Below are 23,563 nucleotides of genomic sequence, written 5' to 3' on the forward strand. Positions count from 1 at the left end.
GCTCCCTCTCTCTGTCTAGCTCCTTCTCTGTCTTGCTCCCTCTAGCTCCCTCTGTCTCCCTCTTTCTCTGTCTTACTCCCTCTAGCTCCCTCTCTCTGTCTAGCTCCCTCTAGCTCCCCCTCTCTCTGTCTTACTCCCTCCAGCTCCCTCTCTCTGTCTAGCTCCCTCTCTCTGTCTTACTCCTTCTAGCTCCATCTCTCTGTCTAGCTCCCTCTCTCTCTCTCTGTCTTACTCCCTCTGTCTCCCTCTCTCTCTGTCTTGCTCCCTCTAGCTCCCTCTCTCTCTGTCTTGCTCCCTCTAGCTCCCTCTCTCTTATTCCCTCTAGCTCCCTCTCTGTCTTGCTCCCTCTAGCTCCCTTTCTCTCTATCTTACTCCCTCTAGCTCCCTCTCTCTGTCTAGCTCCCTCTTTCTCTGTCTTACTGCCTCTAGCTCCCTCTGTCTCCCTCTCTCTGTCTTACTCCCTCTAGCTCCCTCTCTGTCTTTCTCACTCTAGCTCCCTCTCTCTCTGTCTATCTCACTCTAGCTCTCTCTCTCTGTCTTACTCTCTCTAGCTCCCTCTCTCTCTTTGTTACTCCCTCTTGTTCCCTCTCTGTCTTGCTCTCTCTAGCTCCCTCTCTCTGGCTTACTCCCTCTAGTGCCCTCTCTCTGTCTTACTTCCTCTAGCTCCCTCTCTCTATGTCTTGCTCCCTCTAGCTCCCTCTCTCTCCGTCTTACTCCCACTAGCCCCCTCTCTCTGTCTAGCTCCCTCTCTCTCTGTCTTACTCCCTCTAGCTCCCTCTGTCTCCCTCTCTCTCTGTCTTACTCCCTCTGTCTCCCTCTCTCTCTCTGTATTACTCCCTCTAGCTCCCTCTGTCTCGCTCTCTCTCTTACTCCATCTGTCTTCCCTGGATTTGTATAAACAAGAGTGAGAGCAACAGGTGGCACTGTAGTGAAGAGCAAGCCGAAATTTGGAACTGGTTCACTGGAAAACTGAAGACTGTGCAAGATACTGAAAAATAGGAAACCATGCACCCTCAGATGAGCTAGGCTGCTATAGAGTTGCCTTGTGAGCAAAGAAAATTGCAAGCAAGCATTGCAGATCTCCTGCGAAACGCTGGCGAGTGTGAACAGCATGAGGAACAAGCTTGCACAGGGAGCGACAGTAAAGGTGAAAGCAGAGGCGAGGCTGCAGTGCAGATTGGTGTCACCCCATGTGTTGGTGTCACCCGGTGCGGTCCGCACCCCCCTAGTGACGCCACTGTAAAATGCTCCCCCTTTGATTAAAGTAAAAAAAAACTTTTAAAAGTGGAAAAGCATTTCTTGTCTGCCAAATTTGCCACAAGTACAAACCTGTTGCAGGGTATGGAGGGGGTGCAAACCATGAACCCGCGCTTATTGGTGGGAAACGTGCTGCAGGGTGGCTGTACATCGAACAGAAAGGGCTCAGCGTCAGCTAAGGGGCTTCACTAAATCACGCTATCAGGACAATCCTCTCAGAAAGTCAAACCATATTTTCAGTTATGTCAATTTCCCCTTACCCCAGCTCTAGTCACTTATCTCTGATCCCCTGCCTTCAGCAAGTAGCCAGCTGGATGGCCGGGTGTGAACTCAACGAGAACAAAACTGAAGTTATGCAGCTGGGCAACAACTTCTGCAGAAATCTCACTAGCCCTCTACAGTAAGTTGCCTTCCTCACAAAGCTTGATAGAGAGTCTTGGGATGTAGCTGAACCACCAAACTAAAAAACTTGCTGCCAGTTGTTACGGCACCCTGAGACTGTTAAGGATGGTTCTTTTGTAGGTGGCTCTATGTGTGGGTGGCTCTGTCTGTGTGAGGGTGGCTCTGTGTGGGTGGCTCTATGTGTGTGTGGGTGGCTTTGTGTGTGTGGCTCTGTGTGGGTGTAAATGCAATAGGTCATGCATTTGCGAGCGATTAAGCTATTGGCATTGTAAATGACAATGCCATTTAACGATTAAGCTATTGGCAATGTAAATGACAATGCCATTTATTTATGATTAAAAAAAAAAGTCATGAGCAATGCCAATAGCTCTACCTTTAATAATGCCTAGACCATTGCATTGTAAATGCTTGTTTCAAATTTGAGGGACATTATATTTACAGGTTAATAGCAACTCTATGGGCAGCAGATTTGCGCTCAGTGTGGCATGCTTGTATGTGCACAAATTTTAAGAAGACCACATTTACTCCAGCCACAATCCCAATAAAGATAATATTTAAAATGTGGAGTCACTACACTAATGATGTTCTATTGATCTGGCGTGGCGATATAACACTGAATTTTTTTAAACGTATCAATGATCAAAACCAATTCTTAAAATGTCCACATGCGTTTACAAACAATTAAATGGTATTTCTGAACATTGTGATCATAGAAAGATATGGCCACCTGGAAACTAATGTTCACCACAAACTTATTGATAAAAACGGTCTTCTATCTTTTAAGACCGATCACCCTCACATGCTATATAAGACTGTACCAATGGGCCAGTTCCTAAAGCTGCATAGCAGCTGTACATCAGTATCAGATTATGAAGAAAGGCAGACTTGTTATCACAAATCATGCAACTGTGTTTATCCCACATGCATAATAAGGAGGACCATACAGTGAGGAAGTAACAATAACTGTGAGACCTTGCTGAAGACCCACCCTAAATCAACAGAGGAAGGACTGATATGGGTTACCACCTACAGCACAGTGTCTGATACAGTAAATAAGTGATTATCCCTGCTAATGTGGCCCATGAGGAGCTAGCTACATTTGGATTATATAACTGATATTCTTGCATTGTACCCTTTGCTCTGATGGCTTGAGGTTTGGATCAATGATGAACTAAAGATTAAACAAGTCATATTGAAGGACTGACTGTCTTAATCTTCATGGGCCTTTTAAGATACAATGGATGAATTACATAACATTTACTTTCAATGCTTCGAGTCATCGGAACGCTATGATAAGCCTGATACTACTGTTAAAACTGATGTGAAAAAATCAAAAATAATTTTTAAAGCACTAAAGTATGAAGAATCAGCAGAAACCGTCAGTTATGGTCCAAGTTATTCTGAAAACTACCATCTCTATGGAGCCTTACTTGTTTTGGTCTAGAATCGGAATCACTGTTATCTATTAACCATGTTTAGATTACATCTTATTCATTGTTTTTTGCTGTTCCCAGAGGATGGAATTTAGTTAAAACTTGGGCCTATGTGGGTGGGATTCTTCTTTTGTCTAAGACATTTGGCACTTTACCTGGTTTTGTAGATTTTAAACTGTTTTACGTTCAAAGTTCATCATACCAGTGATACAAAATATAAATTTTAAGCAAGGAAGACCAGCTCTGTTGTATTTGTAGGCTTTCTTGTTTTCAGTTTCTATTTTTGGTAAATTCTAGTGGGGTTTGTCTTTGTTTTCCAGTGATTTCAGTACCTAATAAAAAACAGTGGTTATAAATAGTTACACATTTTTGCACCATTAAAAACAACAGAAACAGTGTTTTTCCGGTGTTTACGGAACATTTTGCTTTTATTATTGCTTGCTTTCTGCACTGATAGTTCATGGTATATGGACAGTGTATGTACGTATGAGGTCCAAACACTTTTTTCAAATCAAAGTTATTGTAATGCACCATATAATAATACTTTTTCACTGAGTCTTTGGGCATGCACACTCTCTCTTTCCTTTCCCTGAAACTTTGAAATGTGAAATAGCTCTCTCACCATTGGCACTTGAGACAGACATTGCCAAAACAGCCAGTACACAATTTGCTAGCTTTGGCACCCGACATAGCTTTCCATGCCAATGCTCGTGCACCTGAAGATGGCGATTCTCTAGGACAGGTTACGAAACATTCGCATTGAACTGGTTGCATATGGCATCAGAGTTATTAAAGAGGGCAAAAGTGAAGCAGTATTTTTTCACGTCCGGGGATAATTCCGCTTTATGGAAGAGATCTAGAACTTGTGCAGAGTACCACAGTGAGGCTTAATTGACTTCAAATACCATGGTTGGTGAAGGGACATTTCTATGCGTCAATGCAAGCCATTTCTCATGCATTATAAAATAACATTTCCTGAATTGCTGCTCAACACTTTTTTTTGCTTACCAAGTGGCAAGCATTCTAACATGGAACATGTAGCAGGGCCAAAGTCACTAAAAGTGTCAACATGTCTACTCTCAAGGAGATGTTTCACATCTACACCAATTAGGCTGAACACTGTGAAGACAAGGATGTTTTCAGACTCTAGTTTTTTTTTTATTATGTCCACTACAGCAGTCATGTTTTCCTGTAAAACTGTAAGAATTCAGTAGAGTGTACTTTTCTTCACATCACTATCAATATGCAACCGACGATTCTGACATTTCTTGTCTTTGACATAATCACTAAGAAATCATACTGAAAACGGTCACCACATGCATAATATACCATTCACGGCTTCTAAGATAGAGACCCACTGGCTAAATGACACAGTTGGGATGACTCTTTCTTTGATACCACAAAAGGCACAAAATGAGAAATATTTGTACTTTAGTTCCCGCGTATAATGAAACAGTGCACCAGAATGAACTACAAAGTTAATAGCACTCTTCATTAACTCTGAAGATTGTAAAGATGCTTTCAACATACCATCTAGCAAGTGGCAAAGATCTCTTACAGGGAAGCACTTCAGCTCAGGTAAGATTTTGACCGGTGCAAGCTATGTAAAACATATACAGAGCAAAATGTATTGCGATTTCTAATTAGCAATGAACCGTGAGATTGTATGAGACTGTCTAGCCTTGGATAGAGCAAGTAGCATCCCCTGGTTAAGTTACGTTAAGGGGTTAACAATGCAATTCGTCCCGAACTGTTTGATTCACCAGATAAGTTATTGAAGGAAGATTTATCTTAGGTCAAGAAATACTACTCATATATCATACATTCGGTAAGAGAGCCTAGAGAGCTGATGAAACCAATGGTATGAGCCCACCAACTACTGAAAACAAACCTTGTGATAGAACCTTATTTAGATGTTGTAACTAAGCCCCACCACCGCTTCCTTTTAATAAGAATTAGATTGAACTATTTGCATTTTTTATTTGCAAAGCCACAGGGATGGAGAAAGGTGGAGGATATGGGTCCCTGCTCCTGTGATAACTTTTCTACCCACAACACTTTGCACTATTTTATGTTTTGCAAGCACTATTTGCACATCTGTAAGCGTTTTATAGTACCAATTTTAAATGGTAAAGGCTTTATGCAGGAAAGGCATGCATTAATATATTTACAGATGCTGAATAATGTTTGGGAAACTTGTAATATTGCTAGTTTCTTAGTTGTGGCAGTTAGAGAAAGGAAAAAAAGAGGGACCCCATGATTTGATGTATTTTAACTTTTTATAATTATAATGAATTGAATGTTTATCTGGTTGATTTCTATGCCCAAGATAAGTTTTTGTAAAGTTCTGTAATTAAATTTTTACCACAAGTTAATACTTATTAGGGCACCAAGCAATGCTCTTTAAGCCTGTGATAATGCGGTTTGTAAGTTCAAAACACAAAAACGGATTTAGCAAGCCTTTTTTAACCTTAGACCTTGTGATTACAGGGAAATGTTTTATTTCTTATTTTCCTATTCTTTAAAACCCTACAAAAGTACAGGATGAGTTTTTGAACCAGTCGTTACTGAGCATCTTTCACCTATTCACGTGTGCAGCAACTCACTGTTTGCTGTGAACAACTATTTTCCGCATGAGGGGAGTAACTTACCAAACAAGGGGGCGGACTTTGTCCGCCCGCCACCCTAACGGAGAATGGGACCGCCCGCCATAAGGGCGGGGGTCCCGTAGGGGGAATTAGGATGTGCCCGCCACAGTGCCGAGCACATCCTACATGTTTATCATTGTGCACCGCCCGCCACAATGATAAACATTTCAGCACGCATTTGCATATGCAAATGTGGGGGGGTACCATAGGTACCCCCATGTGCACCCCCAACACTGGCATCACCTGGGGCCCCCACAGCAATCACCGCCTGCCTTTCCGTGGCGGCATTGCCGCCGCGGAAAGGCCCCTGAATTTAGCCATCGTAATATGGCTGTAGGTGTCCATTGGACACCGCCACAATATTATTCCATTACCGCCGCGGTCGCCTCGCGGTAAAGCGGCGGACGGTCTTTCCGTCCGCCGCTGTCCCCCCCGCCATCCTAATATGGCGGGGGGGGGGATCCAGGCATTGGTGTCGGGCAGATTGCCTACGCCAGGCCGGCGGTGGGCACCGCCAGCCTGGCGGAGGCAATCCGCCCGACATCATAATGGGCCCCTAATTGTGGATTGTCTGATGCGGTCTTAATTGTTGTATTTAATTTACAGAAAATTAATGTGATAAAAAACACAAAAGCGAGTATCTGCTGCAGGTATTATGTTTTCTTTTATCATCCTCCTACCAGTATGACTGACAAAATACAAGACACTGCCTGGGGATCTCATAGTCCTGAAAAAAGGTTGTTGATCTATTTGCGCATTTGGGACTGGCCAAAACATGTTGACTGCATGATATTTCTGGATGGATGTTCAATACAGCCCCATTCTCACCCCATTCTCACCCCTGTATGTGTTTAATTTTATCAGAGGAACCAGATTTTGTTTTTATTTGGTAATGTTCTAGACAATTTATTTTATCCGTCTGTCCAAGCAAAATTTTAGATTCCTAAATATGGTATCAGAGGCTCCCACTGTTTCAAGCTCACCTTGACTAAAAGCTATGTCTTGGATGAAAGAAAGGCCCAATGATGAAGTATGGCAGAAAACAAAATGTGGGTGAGGGCGTATTTCTAAAAACATGGATCTCTCATACATAGTCTATTGAGTATAATGCAGAAGCAAATATTCATCTTACCAAACCACTTGGTGTTATGCAACATTCCATGAGGTCAAAAGAATTGCACTGTGTATGCAAGTAATGACTTGGATGCCTATAATGCTAGTATGGTTTGCAGAGCTAACCATAACTGGTGAATTTCAGTGGGTTTTCAGTATTAATTCTTTACAATAACTGTAGTCTATAAGTGATTTTCAGGGGGTTCTCTTTACACATTGTTAAACCAAGCATTATAACCCACAACTACGACTCAGCGGTGCACCGGATGATGGCACAGACAAGGAAGAGTTGGGGAGAGGCTTGATCGAACGAAAGTATCAGAAATATGCCGGAGAAGGAAAATGGCATAAAAGGTATCTAAAAAGAATGGGTTTCTGATTCTCTGGAGGAAGTTGAATTAACTATATGAGAGAGATTGCTATTTCAGTCTAGAAACATAATGCATGCTGCTTCAGCACAGAAGACTGGTAACATACAGGAAGCTCTGAGGATAATTTAGAACAAAGTTGAAGGTCTGATTACAGCTGGAGAAGAAAAAGCTGATTCGTCAGTAAAGATTGCTATGATGGGTAGCTATGGATGAGCTTCCACTGAGATTTTGGCAGGGCTGAATACCTTTAAAAATGGTACCATGTAGAGTATTTTGAAACTTGATTCTAGAATAGAGACTCTAGATGCCTTGTGAAGGAGCATGCATTTAAGGACATCCACTCCTCCATTCATAACGATGCACTTACTGATGAAGTAAAATTTGCATTATGTGATCTACTTAAGGTGAAAATAATGGGTGGGGAGGCATGGCATCTAATCCAGAAAGTGTAGTGCTTACCTTCTAGTCTAGGCACTTCAATACAAAATCTGGAACTACAGTAATAGTAGAATTTAGCTCAACAGATTGCTGGGATAAAGTGCTGTAAGCTTTGTGTAGGTAAATCTTTCCCTGATCACTCCCATTTATGACTGATGCTGGTGGTTACTGGCTCTGAAAGTGCCATGGGCTCTGCTAACCAGGCCCAGTGCTCTGTCCTCTAAAGATTTATGGTAATTGATATAATTCTAATTGGCCAGGAAGCCTACCTGTAAGTCCCTAGTATATGGCAGGGCATGTAGGTTTAGAGACCCCAGTGGACTTACTGCACTTAAGTGTGAACTGCTGTGGTGTCTGGTGTAATTTTAAAGCCAGGCCTGCCTTGCAGACTGGCTTTGTAATAAATCTATGTCCAAATTCAAATTTGGAAGTACTTTCAAAGCCCAAAACGACCTTTTTATAACTTATAAATCACCCCTACGGTATGCCCTAGGTTCCCAAGGGTAGAGTGCATTGTTATAAAAATGCATGGCCAATATAAAATATGTTTTATATGCCCTAGTGGGGAAAAACAGCTGAAGTCGTTTTTCCCTACTGTGGTGCTGGTAGCCCCATAAGCTAACATGGGGATGGCTTTAATATACTTAAAGTTCATCTTTGCTTGAGAGCTAGCTAGCAATATCCTTCAAAGTATCAAAATAATAGTTACAATAAATCCACTTGTTTGCCAAGGTCGGATTTATATAACTATTACAGGAAAGAAGTTTTAGAACATGCTATCCCAAAGTTACCTTAAGCAGCCCTGTAGCAGTCTTTTCTAATCGGTAAGCCTTTGACAGCCTGAGTCAAACTGCTCACAGAGTGGGTGTGAAGAGGCCTAGGGCTGAAACAATACAGCCATTTGGTGGGAGGAGATCTGCTTCGTGGAGAAGCCAGTTAGAGGAAGGGGCCTGGTGAGAAAAGCTTGACTTCAAAGGCAGAAGAACAGGTGTCATAGGAGCCAGGCCAGACCCCACTTCCTTGATCCCTGGTCAGGTGGGAGCCCCCCTAATTAGATTAGGAGAAGGGCGGGAAGGTGAGTGCAGTGAGGTGTTAGCCACACCATTGGGTTGGGCTACAAGACACAGACCAAGGAGATTTGAGTTTTGTGAAAACAGTGCATTCTTATACAATATGCCACACTTCACAGAAAGTGGTCGTAGCAGAGGGAGGTAACTTCACCCCATTGGTTGGGGTGCCGCCCCTGCCAACCCAGAATGGAGGATAAATGTGGGGGGGGTTGCAGGAGTTCCTTAGAACACTACATGGAACAAGAGAAGAAGAAGGAATGCCCTGCTGAACCTTTAGACTGCACCACAGAAGCCTTGCACTCAGGAGGACTGCACCTGCTGCACTCACAAGGCTTCACAAAGAAAAGACTGCGCCTGACTCAAAGGAAAAGAAGTGGACTTCCTGATCAGCAACAGGTACAACAGAGCTGGAAGAAGTCACCTGCTAAGCCAAAGAGAGGATCACCCCAGCTGACCAGTCGCAACTGGATTTTTACTGGATGGTGCAGGTGCATTGTAGGAAATTGAGTCTTAGCCCCCAAGGGGCAATCTAGATTCTCTGAATGCTTGGCTGGTGCTACTGGACCCTGGTTGTCCCCAAAGGAACCAAGAAACATCAAGAACTAAAAGTGTGGAAACTTTCTGCAAAGTTTGGCTCGACATTGATCGCAAGCGCCAGGATGCCCTTGGGGTGACAGTAACACGCTTTACAAATATACAAAATAAATAAATAAAAAAATAAATTGAGAGAAAAGCCACCAACATCAACTCAGCGATCGGATCGATCTTGCTGGTTCGTCCCGCTGAAAAGCTCTAGGCGGAGCCCAACTCGACATCGAGAGGGAAGCCATCGATTACTACTTCGAGAACCTCTTTGCCGTCAAGGATTCAACACCTGTCTTGGTAGTTCGGACTGGACTGTTCCCATGAGGCACAGGGTCGGAGCTGATTTGCATATAACCAGTGTCTAACCCAGGGTGGTGTGGAGTGCAAAAAAACTATGGATTTAGGCCCAGACCCTTGTATTGGGGTGAATGTATGACATTGTTCTACATTCTGTCCATCAACTGTGTTTTTTGCAATTTTCACCCCGAGTGGGCTGGGTATGCTCAGACGTGAGTCCCAGGCTCTCCACACCACTGGAGTCAAGCTATCCAGGCTGATGAAGGCTGATAGCCAGAAACCGGTCCTTGGATGCTTGATTCCGGTCTGGGAAAGACATGGCTTGGTAGTTCGGACTGGACTGTTCCCATGAGGCACAGGGTCAGAGCTGATTTGCATATAACCAGTGTCTAACCCAGGGTGGTGTGGAGTGCAAAAAAACGATGGATTTAGGCCCAGATCCTTGTACTGGGGTGAATGTATGACATTGTTCTACATTCTGTCCATCAACTGTGTTTTTTGCAATTTTCACCCCGAGTGGGCTGGGTATGCTCAGACGTGAGTCCCAGGCTCTCCACACCACTGGAGTCAAGCTATCCAGGCTGATGAAGGCTGATAGCCAGAAACCGGTCCTTGGATGCTTGATTCCGGTCTGGGAAAGACATGGCTTGGTAGTTCGGACTGGACTGTTCCCATGAGGCACAGGGTCAGAGCTGATTTGCATATAACCAGTGTCTAACCCAGGGTGGTGTGGAGTGCAAAAAAATGATGGATTTAGGCCCAGACCCTTGTATTGGGGTGAATGTATGACATTGTTCTACATTCTGTCCATCAACTGTGTTTTTAGCGATTTTCGCCCCGAGTGGGCTGGGTATGCTCAGACGTGAGTCCCCGGCTCTCCACACCACTGGAGTCAAGCTATCCAGGCTGATGAAGGCTGATAGCCAGAAACCGGTCCTTGGATGCTTGATTCCGGTCTGGGAAAGACATGGCTTGGTAGTTCGGACTGGACTGTTCCCATGAGGCACAGGGTCAGAGCTGATTTGCATATAACCAGTGTCTAACCCAGGGTGGTGTGGAGTGCAAAAAAACTATGGATTTAGGCCCAGACCCTTGTACTGGGGTGAATGTATGACATTGTTCTACATTCTGTCCATCAACTGTGTTTTTTGCAATTTTCACCCCCGAGTGGGCTGGGTATGCTCAGACGTGAGTCCCAGGCTCTCCACACCACTGGAGTCAAGCTATCCAGGCTGATGAAGGCTGATAGCCAGAAACCGGTCCTTGGATGCTTGATTCCGGTCTGGGAAAGACATGGCTTGGTAGTTCGGACTGGACTGTTCCCATGAGGCACAGGGTCAGAGCTGATTTGCATATAACCAGTGTCTAACCCAGGGTGGTGTGGAGTGAAAAAAAACGATGGATTTAGGCCCAGATCCTTGTACTGGGGTGAATGTATGACATTGTTCTACATTCTGTCCATCAACTGTGTTTTTTGCAATTTTCACCCCGAGTGGGCTGGGTATGCTCAGACGTGAGTCCCCGGCTCTCCACACCACTGGAGTCAAGCTATCCAGGCTGATGAAGGCTGATAGCCAGAAACCGGTCCTTGGATGCTTGATTCCGGTCTGGGAAAGACATGGCTTGGTAGTTCGGACTGGACTGTTCCCATGAGGCACAGGGTCAGAGCTGATTTGCATATAACCAGTGTCTAACCCAGGGTGGTGTGGAGTGCAAAAAAACGATGGATTTAGGCCCAGATCCTTGTACTGGGGTGAATGTATGACATTGTTCTACATTCTGTCCATCAACTGTGTTTTTTGCAATTTTCACCCCGAGTGGGCTGGGTATGCTCAGATGTGAGTCCCAGGCTCTCCACACCACTGGAGTCAAGCTATCCAGGCTGATGAAGGCTGATAGCCAGAAACCGGCCCTTGGATGCTTGATTCCGGTCTGGGAAAAACATGGCTTGGTAGTTCGGACTGGACTGTTCCCGTGAGGCACAGGGTCAGAGCTGATTTGCATATAACCAGTGTCTAACCCAGGGTGGTGTGGAGTGCAAAAAAACGATGGATTTAGGCCCAGATCCTAGTACTGGTGTGAATGTATGACATTGTTCTACATTCTGTCCATCAACTGTGTTTTTTGTAATTTTCACCCCGAGTGGGCTGGGTATGCTCAGACAGGAGTCCCAGGCTCTCCACACCACTGGAGTCAAGCTATCCAGGCTGATGAAGGCTGATAGCCAGAAACCGGTCCTTGGATGCTTGATTCCGGTCTGGGAAAGACATGGCTTGGTGGTTCGGACTGGACTGTTCCAATGTGGCACAGGGTCAGAGCTGATTTGCATTTAACCAGTGTCTAAACCAGGGTGGTGTGGAGTGCAAAAAAACGATGGATTTAGGCTCAGATCCTTGTACTGGGGTGAATGTATGACATTGTTCTACATTCTATCCATCAACTGTGTTTTTTGCAATTTTCACCAAGCTGCAGCAGGCTGCCGTTGTCCATTTAAACTTCAGATACGAGAAAAGCTCCAAGAAAAAGACTAAGTGTGATGGTACACTTTGACTGGGGCCCAGCTCTCGGCCTATCTGACCCACACTCCATTGCAGATCGGCATGAAAAGTTGGTTTTCTCCCAGTACAGCACAACCAGATAGCCACACGTGGTGCTTTACTCTTTTTGGTGCTAGAATACACTAATTTTGATTTAATATTTAAAAATGTGTATCTCATGTTGTTTCCTCCATTGGATTTTTGTCATTTCAGTGTTGTTTTAAAGATAAAAATATTCTCTAATTTTATAAATTGGTAGTGGATCTTGATTTGTTTTGTGTCTTATACTTATTTGATGTTTTGGTGATATTAAATGCTTTACGCATACCTGTCTCTTAAGTTCAGCTTGACTGCTCGTTTTCCAATCTACCAAGGGTTGAGCAAGGATTAATTCACTGAGACTTACCTTAACCTATTAATGAATGTGGCATTATTACTAACTGATGGCAAGTACCCCCCACCTAACTAATAACCCACTTTCCTACACTATGCATACTAGAAAACATATTGTATGAGGACAAGCATCTCCCTCTATTTCCTGATCTCTGCTCTGAGACTCTCAGCAGAAAAACAGACTTACTAGAGGTAAAAAGAAAAAAAAAGACTTCATAGTCAAGGGACTCCAAGCATCAGTTGGTCTGCTAGTATGACTGAAGGATAACTTCAATGAAAGAATACGTTTGTAGTCGGGTCGAAATGGAACATTTTTCTAAACAGATTGGTAAGTCTGAGCCTCACTCTAAGGTGTCATCAGTGTTCCCTAACGCTGCGGTCTGTGAGTCTGATGTCAGAACTGTTGCATGCCTATATGTTTTTCAACTGTGAAGTATTTCTTGGCTGGTCATCTGCCTCTGCACTCTTAGCTTCTTTATTCCCATGTAAATTGAATGCAGAGAGTTAGTATTTTTTTTGCTAATATAGTTGTATAAAATGTAAGACGGTGTAATTATTTCTATCTTTCAAAATTATATTATGTAACGGCACTGATGCTGTAGAAAATTTTGGATTGCAGTTCACTAATTGGGACCAGCATCAATGAAATGAAGGTCTCAAAAAAGAGGTGTTCTCATATGACTGTCCTTCTAAATTTGTATTTAATTAATGAATATGTTCAACATTGATAAGAACGCATAGCAGGTTTACAGTTGGTGTGAGAAATTAAGTCATGGCAAGACATTCATTTATCAATATTGTGCCTTTTTAGGTTTTGTGTAGGAGCCAGTGATGCAGCCCTGTCAACTACAACGTCTTTATGTTTGTTTTCATTGTGATCTCTGTCTTTTGGTTGTTGCTTGAGAAGAGAATTTTGCGTATGGCTGATTTCAATACCTAACTAAGGGGCCCATTATGATCGCGGACGGACTTGAGTCCGTCCGCGATCACCGAGGAGGAGGGAACCTCCGCATGGGCATGCGGAGTTCCCTCCTGTCCAATTAGGATGTGACCGCCACCCTGGCGGTCACATCCTCTATTTGTAACATTGCGGCGGGTGCGGCTTCAAGCTGCACCCGCCGCAATGTTACAAATGCATACATTGCATTTGTATGCAGAAAGCGGCAGGCACCGCGCGGTGCCTGCGGATTGCTGCATACAAATGCAGGGGGGTACCCGCTACAGGCCCCTGAGGTGAAGATCCGAATGCTTTTCCTTGGCGGAGAAGCCGCCGCGGAAAATCATGTTTTCTCAGCCATCCTAATATGTCTGGCGGTGTCTGAGAGACACCCCCACCATATTAGGCCTTTTCCGCCGCGGTTGTAAGCCAACCGCAGCGGAAAAGCGGCGGACTGAAACCAGGACCCACCAGCCATCCTAATGTGGCGGTGGGTCTTTGGTGGGTCCGCAGAGGATTTTCCGCATCCTCCGGGCCGAGGATGCGGAAAATCCTCCATCGTAATCAGCCCCTTAATATGTGGCTAGTGATGGAGCAAGGTTGGAAACAAAACTTTTTGTATACCCCTCGTGAAGTTGCTTCTCCATAACAGTAACATGAATTACTCGTGTGGTTTTGAAAATTAATCAACATAGAATAGAATGCACACACAAACACACGTGAGATACTAATTTGCTCTTGTTGCAAACCATAATTTACTAATTAAGTGAAGTCGTGATATTAATTCTATGCGTCTTTGTCATAATCTAACCAAAATGTGCATGAATGTGCTTTTTGTCTGTTTAATTGTGGCATAAATGATGGAGAATGGTGAGTAAACCATGCTTATATTTTGCTAGGTAATAACTAATTGGGTTACCTTAGAATGGGGGGAGGTAAACAGAAGAGATATATTTTGAAAATGAACGTTTAATTGTGTTTGTTTCTATAATAGTTCCCATTGTGGCCTATGAGGCCTACATTAAAATGGAAGCTGTCTGAGACTCCGAGTCTGCGATGATGTACGCATGCGTGACTGAACTCGAGAAAGCGCGAGCAGCCTGTGCCTTTGCAGAATGGATCAAGGACAGTGTGGCCTGGTCGTCCGATTTAGTGCCAACAAATTTGAATGTCAGCATCGTGAGCATGGGAAAATCAGTACAACTAACCACTTAAAGGACACAAGCGGAAGAAGCTCCTAAGAGACAATAGCTACTTTATTTTTTAAATTATAACGATGACTTTGCGGAAATACGAACAATAAGGTGATGAGGTTATGCTCATCCACCCCTCGACTTGACCAATCAGGACAGTGTAAGACCCCAAAAGTTACAACTTTTAGATAGATAAGTTAGTGAAAGAGGGTATAAAAGAGGACGTTTGAAAGTATGAAAAAAGCTTGTTTTTCGATTTTATCTTTGCACCCCGACATGCTGCCGGACTGTCGATCTTTTTCTATGGCACAAGGACTTTGAAATTTTTCTGAACTTTAACTTTTGAATGGGTGCGGAGTCCTTATGAGAGGTGAACATCGAGCGAGAATAGAGAGGTGGTCTTTGGGAACTATTCTGCCCTTATGCTGATGTCCGTGTCCTGAAATCTTGGTAATATGAATTTATGCTTATTTTCTGAACTATTATGCTAATAAATATGAATGTTTGAATTCAACCTCTTTTCTTTTCTAGGCTATTGACGTTTAAATGTCTATTACATTAGAGTGAATAAAAGAGAGGTCATGCTAGTAGATTTAGTCTTAAAAATACAAATTAAGTAAATGGAGAATTAAGCTGGTCTAGTTGTCCTTTAGTTAACTTTTACCAGCAGATCCATTGACAAATAAAGTGGTGTGTTTAAATGTTTTCTTTTGAAATTAAAACCATGGTTATATCAATAAACTGCAGATATATATATAATGTAAAAATATTAGTACTAATTTAGACACTCCGCTTTAATCCAGCAGCTCTCCTTTGGTCTTCACCGAATCCTTAGAGCAAGGTGAATGTGTGTATGAGTGACTCACAGTGTTATGGGCCCCACTGATGAGTAATGTGTGAATAGCTCTTTGGGATAAGGTGATGGTTTTACAGAGAATTTCTAGAGCCGCGCTGCTTCACTAGTAAATACATTTTCTGATGACACAGTTGATGCAGCAAGGGCATGGCTTAGCCACCATGACTTTGTTAAAGTGATCTCTTTTATATTGGTAAAGATTTTATTTAGCAGGTTTAACTGTTGGGTACACCAGGCCAACACTGACTTGGTTGATGCATTTATAAAGTCACCTTGGCAGCTAGCTGTCACCTGTTCTTCTGACTTCATGGGTAGTAAAATGGTGCTGCTCAAAGACGATCAGGGTAGCAGACACGTGCCTTACACTGTGTTTAGTATTGTGAAGAGGGTCTAAAGCAGCTACACCTGACATTATTCACCCGCATGCTTTTGCTCCATGGTGAAATACCGGTATTTGAATAGCGCAAACAATTATCCCTAAGGGTGTCAAAGCGCTGGGGGCCGTCAGGAAGATTAAGCGAGCTACTACCCAGAGTCACATGGTGCTGGGATAACCTGCCTTCGGCGCTGAGGATCGAACTGTGAGCCCCGGTGTTCCGGAGTCAGCCCTGGCTGCTGCACTACACCTGGGGCAGCTGGTCTGATGCCCTCTTCCCAATATATGGCACAGTTTGTGGCATTATTTATTGGTATTTTGAGAACATAATATATAGTGAAAAAGAACAGTTGCCAGACCTACAGAAAATACAGAGTTGTTTTCAAAAACAATATTATAAACAGCCAGCGGACACCTTTAAAATGTTATTCAAAAACAAATCATGCTTTCATCTTGCAGAGCTAGATGAGCCTCTTCCAACGGGATTAGGTCAATCCACAGACACACGCTCAGCGACAAAAGACACTTTTTCCCAATTTGTCATGGTATTGAAACACGATTTATTCTTCAAAAAATTAAAGAATTCCAATTGAATGTTATACTTGTTCCATATCATTGTATATCATCTTTTTCATTCCAAGTTTTTCTCATATCCACATTATTTACATTTCTTCATCATAGGGTATTGGATGCCCCTATGCATTTCGGGACCTGCCATTCGTCGGGGGTCTACCTTACAAGAAAAGTAAATGATATATATTCAACTGAAGTCAGCAAACTGCTATAATGCGTGTTAATAAGTTTTATAGAAAAAGTAACATTGTGCACTCGAGCTGTAAATGTCAAAAGATTGTATACGATGGTTAACAGTGGTTGGATGATACAACCTGAGTATTAGTAGGCTGTGACCAGCCGTAAAAACAAAATCACACCCAATTGGTAGCGAGTGCTACTCAAAAATCGTTTAAAAAATGCCCATTTTAGAATGCATCCTCAAAAATTATTGCACGTTATCGGCCAGCACTAGTTGTAGTGGTACCTCGGACTGTGCGGTTGCGATGTGAAATAAACGAAAGTACACTCAAAGTGTGCTTCTTAAAAAACATGTCCACTTAGGTGCTGCGCATGTATGGGATAAGTGCTCCCCTTCACCGTTAAGGGCAGAGCTTCACGCTGACATACCTGTGAAGCTTTCAAAATGTACTTGTGATCCATAAGTTTGCGTTCGGCGTTCTTCGTCCGTTACGAGTTCGCGGGTGGCGCATACGGCTGCCAAGTTAGCTTTTAAATGTGGTGTATGTGGTGCAAATTACTTCCGGTTTAGCGTGACGTTATTTGCAAAGCACCAAGTGCTTCTGGTATGCAATTGCTGCCATTGATTCAAACTTTTTTGATGGAAATTTGTTATCAAAAACTAAACTTGTGACGATCGTGGGTGTATTGCATTGTGATAGCTTTTCAATATTATGGGTTGTTATTTCACAAGAGGTTAGTTTTCGCAAGTTCGGATCTTCCATGGATATGGAAGAAATATTCAACTGTGGAAGTATGGAAGAAATATTCAACTATGGAAGTACACTATCTACTAGCTATGCGTATCATTTTCAAACAATTTTACAGCTTGTGCAACCTAAAATCAAAACCAATTATTTACAACTTATACAGCAAAGAACATTTTCAAAGGAAAGTATCAATAAAAATTTGTACAAATAAAATAAACCAATTTGTTGATCGTTCTGCTTAACTTAGTACAGTGTCAGGTTTCATAGGTAACAACTAAAGTCCAATCTTTCATTAAGTCCCTTAGGGTGTATCGCATTCAGTTTATGGATCCAAAAGTTCACTTTGAAGTAGAAATTTGTGTTGTCTCGTCCTTCTTTAATTTCTACTTGTTCAAGGATCATATACCTTAGTTGGCTGGGATTACGTGATTTTTCAGTAAAATTTGTCGCTACAGTTGGATTTGGGATTTTCGTTTCTGATGTTACTCTTGTGTTCAACAAGACGTGTTTTAATCTTTCGTTCGGTTTTTCCAACATATGGTAAGCCGCATGGGCATTTGAGTAGGTATACTACGAAAATGTTATCGCAGAGGCCATGAATGTATTATGGCTGGGTTGGATCCTCAGTCCCTTACTGTTTCAATCTACTTAGCAGATGCCACCGGAACATTAATCAAAATCGTATAGAGAAGGGCAGCAAGAAATCCACAGTACTTAGTATGCCAATGATACTATATTGTTTGACTTAAAACCCGCGCGCTCTACATTTTCATTTGTACTTGTTAAAATTATTCGAAAACTAATATTACTAAAACAAAATAATGTTATTTTGAGAAATCTATAGAATAATTATTGTTGGAAATTAGATGAACTAAGTTATTCCTATTTTGGGTGAAATTTACCATCAGTCTGTCCTTCATGAAAAATGTAAAAGGCATTGCTGTGTGCAAAGGTTGCCAGATTCATCCATAAAGTTAACATCCAACTGGGTACAAGCCCCATACAGAAGCTAAATCTTTCAAAAAGAAATGATAAACATCAGGAATAAATATTTGGCAAGTTTTTATATTGTTAACCGATAAGCTTCTGAAGACACTATAAAAAAGTATTTTATTGCAGCACCATAACGGTTTCGGACTACCAAGGGAGCTGTTTTTTTAACAAATCTGACCGGGGGCATTGACAGAATATTTTATTGAGAATGAAGGGCTCGTGTAATAATGTTTTGGAAAGGGTGTGTCCCACAGTGCTAGATCTCCTATACAGAGTTATATCGTTTTCGTTGTGTCTCAAGGAGTTCTCAGGTTAGTGATATTCAATTCTGTGTAAACGCTGCATGTAACGATGAGCACGAATCAGCCTCCGCTAATGGAAGTTACTGGGTCTTGAGTAAATATCCGATGCCCAGAGATAGGTTTTTTTCTTGTGCTTACACTTGTACAAACTTTCATCTACCAACATTGTTTTCATACCCTCTATGTAAAGTACGATGCCTATTTCTGGTACCAATTTTTCGAAAACACACAATATTCAACAGTCAGTGAAAGGTTAAACTATGTAATAAATTGTGAAGATTTCATTTTCTATGAGAGGTTGCGTCAGCAATTTGCATTTCATTTGATGAATCATAGACTGCCTGTGCAATAATTTCCGTAAACTATGTGTATGTACAATGATCAGTATTTTAAGGTCTGTAGGTCTGTATGGACAATTTAATTGGCATGTACGAAACCCAAATACATTGAATATTAGCACAGACACACCCTTTAATTTACACTATTCGCTCCAACTTCCAGAGTAAAACAGTTGGTCCAAGACATACAATGTTGCATTTAGCAGAAAACAAACCTGCATGTTTACAGTTCTTGTAACTAAATATCCCCCTACTTTTCTCTGCACGTCCCAAATATGTTCTACAACTGTTTTCAGATTTACGTTTATTATGTGCCCACACTTTAGGCCTCATGAAACATCTCTTTTAATTAAGAAAGAGATTCATAAAAATACAAATATGTAATTTAATTGTCTCACTTAGAGGAGATGTACAAATCATACCATAAAAACAGACATACAATGTTTTCGGATTTGTTTACACTTTAAGTACCATGTTGAAGTAAATGATACTTGGTTGGCATCTGTGCTGCAGCATGTACTTACAATACTTTACCCTGTTTGAATTACATTTAAATGTGGAAAGGTTTTTTCACGCCACAGACAAAATCCCTTTTGCAGTTCAACAGGAAGGACTGATACTTTCGCAACAATGTCTTTAGTACCCTAGCCATACCGGAATACATCAATCAAGAGCCGGAAGGCGACCAGCTTACTTTTGCATCATTTTAATTAGACATTTTTTTAACTAACATTTGCACATTATGCAGCAGATGGTGGATTGTGTGGCATAATTAGACTAAAAACGCAAAGGTCGCAGAATCACATAATTCCAGTGGCCCTAGCTATTTGTGAGTTAATGATCACCCTATTCAAAGATGGCTTGCATTTTTGATTTAATACCAACCAGTAGGAGAGAGGAGCAATAGAGATTCCTGTGGACACTGGAATTCGAGGACAAGGGAATTCCAAGTAAGGATTGCAAAATGTATTTGTGGGCCTGCAGAAAAGAGAAGGTGTCTTTTCCATCCTAAAAATAAAATTTTTAGGTTGGCAGTTTTCTGCATGTTCTATGGGTGGCTCATAAGGCATCATAACTGTCAGGTTATATTCCATTCAGACAATTGTGATGTCAATGAGATAAGATCAGACCTTTATTTGGGGGATGGTTCAGTTGGGTCTCAAACCAAGCAGTAATAAAAATCTGATTTTCGCCAGACTTTGGCGGGCGGTCATGATGGAACTTATGACAGATATCGCCTCAGACTCATACACAAATGTTGAATATATATGGGGCGCCTTGGTGGGTTACCTCTTCACGGGCCTACCTCTTTTTGCATGCCCCATGCGCACTAGACCCCTCCCCTATTCCAATTCTAAATCAACGTGAGGAAGAATGTCACCCCGCGGAGGCGGGAAGAGAACACCACAACTCAATTCAGTGATGACCTCCATAAGACTTGTTATTCTGTTTAGGAAAGAGTTATCCATGAACAATAGTTGAGATTAAAGGGGGGGAGGGAGGAAAACATCGAGTATGTTGAGAAACGTCAGGGAAAATCGTGGAGACACCTATCTGTACGATGTAATATCTTTATTTTATTATTTTTTTAATACATTTTATTAATTTTCCAAACAAAAACATCCAATCATACACAGGATAAAGGCTAGCTGTAGATCCCCGGTCAACAATAGTCCCTGCACGCAACCTTAGTTGAATGACATAGTCACAAATAATAGACCTATTCAGCAAAACCCCAGGGGCAGAGCATCCTATGATACTCAAATACGGTAGAAATAACCTTTGTAATAAAATTCAACGACGTAATATCTTTATGTTGCATGCTGGTAATTGCATTAGCACTGTATATTTGCTTCTCCTGTGACTAGAGCGGGTAACTGCTCCAATTCTCAAATGTTTGTAAACAACAATAAAAAGAGTTTTGAGAAAAAACTTATTTTCACAAGGGTCGCTACTAGGCACTATATTCATGCCCTTAACAATGCTGGCAAAAACGCTGATTGATTTCTCAACAACAGTTCTAAAAATCTGATCTATTATCCAAGTCAGTGATGCAGTCCCGGTTTATATTTCAAATGTTTTGCTTCATTTCGCATTCCCTAAGAGTATTTGCTTTTTCCATTTGTTGTGTTTCTACAGTTTTTAAATGCACCAGATTACTCTTGTACAGTGAGCCTCTTGATATCTAAGTGAAGTCAGGATGTGGGTGGGTGTTCTTGACTAGGCACGCCTCATAGCTCTGGAGGTGAGACTGAAGGCAGTGTAAGCTTCTCACAGTGACTGTCAGTGAGTCATAAAGGTGTTCAGACTACATGCTCATCCAATCTCTGACCTCTCTGCAGAGCGCACAGGGTGCCAACTATAATTGTGTGAAAGTATGGGGAGATACAGAGCTGTCTAAATATGGACAGCACCAAAGGAAAAGAAAATGCTATGCTTACATGAAAGTGGGTGATTGTGTATGGGGAGGGTGTGGTGAAGGTGAGGAGATGGAAGGAAGTACGTGCCTGAAGGTAAAAGAAATAACATGTGAGAGATTTCACAGAGATGTGGGAGAAAAAAAAAAAGGTTGTGTCTAACAGAATGACAGAGTTCAAAGGAAAGTGGTGTGAAGGAGAGAACAGGAGGGTCTGAGATGCTCTGAAGACCACTATCTGTTCTATAGACCTTAATCATGTTTAAGGTAGTCTAATTTTTTCAGACCTGAAATATTCTAATTCAAATTGATCACAACAAAATCATTGTAATGCATGTATTTGATACTGCTAACAAGCACTAGAAAAACAGTACGTCTTGCTTGTTTTAGATGTATGTATATTGCTGTGTGATATTTATGGATGCAATAACAATAAACTTACAGAGAGACACCCAAATAGGGGTCAGACTTAGCTGCCACGTTTCCCAGGTCCATATCTAACTAGTTAGTCCAGTCCTGTTTTTTTAAAAAAATCATAATTATAGGACTTGTAGTCCTGGTTTTATACTTAGATAAATTTGACTACAAGTCCAATAAGTCCAAGAAAGAAAATAGGACTTGACTAACAAGTCCTCGGAAACTAGGCAGCTACAGGCAGACTATGTGAAGCACAGGATTTTGATTTACATGTTTAAGCCACACCCTTAATTAAATATGCCACATCTCTTGGAAAGGAATCCTAGTTATGTATCTATGACATTATAATCAGGATCTTAAACTGTAAACAAAATATATCTCCGAATGAACAACCCAGTGTAGCAACCAACTGAGTGGACTATGATGACAAGAAATACCACAAAAGTACCTTCAAAGCTGCCAGCTTACTAAAAGCCATAATCTGCCTGCCTATCTCTCACACCTGTTCATCCATCACATTGCTAAGTGATGTGTCCCACAACATGATAACCACACCTCAGTGGTCATCAGACAGGACATGGAAACACTTGTCACATAAGATCAAAAACAAATACAAAGCCATCCCATTCTCACACCTTACATGGTGTAGCATGCTGCCCACGTGGGCAAATGCTTCTGTATCCCACATTTGGGTAAGTACTATATAAATGTTGCAATGCACTACAATATACATGAGCTTGTATCCCTCTGTAAAGTACTGAAAAGTCATAACACCCTCCTTTCCAGTAGCTCTTGTTGGGGCATCCTCCGAAGTCTTATTTAATAAGTGATTCTCCAGAAGGGCTGTTCCCGCCCCAAGTTTACCACTGGGACAGCTCCCCAGCTGACTTCGCCCTTCTTGTGCTTCCCAGTGGGTTAGCTCCCTCCTTGCTTGTTTCTCATCACTGCGGTTGGCAACAGTGAAGTTCCCTGCCTGTGTGCTACCAGCTGCGCAGTGACGCTAGTTCGAAGCAAAGCAGAGGACGCAGTGTCTTATTACAACCATACCGTAGTTACCGCTCATCCTCCAGCACTGACAGCGGCTCCCAGCGCTGATACCAGTCCAAGGAGCGCTGCATTCACAAACCGGAAGGGAATCCCGCACACACGTGACCCGGAAACAAAATAATGCTGCTTTCTGACAGCTCCGTGTTCGGGGAGACCAGAACCAGGCACGAGGTAAGCACGAGACCGGGAAGTCACAGGAGGTCTCAGCCCCGGGAAGGCGTTTTTTTAATGGAGTCACGTGCACGTTCTCGCGGGTGGCCGGGCATCAGACGGAGCGCGAGGCGACCAACCGTGACCGGCGCGCACTGTAAACGGCTCCCAGCTATGAGACGCACTATCGCCGCGATGGGGGAGACGTTTCCTAATGTAGAATCATTTGTTACGTCTCAAGAAAGCGCTTCACTCAACCGTCACTTTTTAGAAAGTGGAATAGAAATGGCCGAGTCACTTAAGTCTCGAGCTAGTTGCCCGGCTCTGGCTTAGTTCGAGGTCCTCTCGGACCCTCGTGCCCAAACTAACCGAGCTTCATGCGGCTTCTGCCTGCCAGCCACGCATTAACATCTTGGGCCAGGAACACAAGACCAAACAATAATATTTAGTGTAAAACGGGGGAAAAAAAAGATCCCCACCTAGTGGCTGAAT

The 23,563-nt window shown here is 42.4% G+C and overlaps 1 protein-coding gene across 2 annotated transcripts in view; it reads right to left on the reverse strand.

The window, feature by feature from the left end:
- SNX29 (sorting nexin 29) overlaps nt 1-23,110 on the reverse strand; it is a 1,714,757-nt gene extending 1,691,647 nt beyond the window's left edge. The window contains exon 1 of one of the 2 annotated variants that reach the window (XM_078663166.1): nt 22,922-23,110. In XM_078663166.1, coding sequence (XP_078519292.1) covers nt 22,922-22,937 — 16 coding nt within the window. In that variant the 5' untranslated portion in view covers nt 22,938-23,110. The remainder of the gene's footprint in view (nt 1-22,921) is intronic. The other variant, XM_078663167.1, reaches the window with a different exon arrangement.
- Nucleotides 23,111-23,563: the final 453 nt, after the last annotated feature.

Source organism: Lissotriton helveticus, chromosome 10 (genome assembly GCF_964261635.1).
Source record: "Lissotriton helveticus chromosome 10, aLisHel1.1, whole genome shotgun sequence".
In the NCBI taxonomy this organism is placed as follows: domain Eukaryota; kingdom Metazoa; phylum Chordata; class Amphibia; order Caudata; family Salamandridae; genus Lissotriton; species Lissotriton helveticus.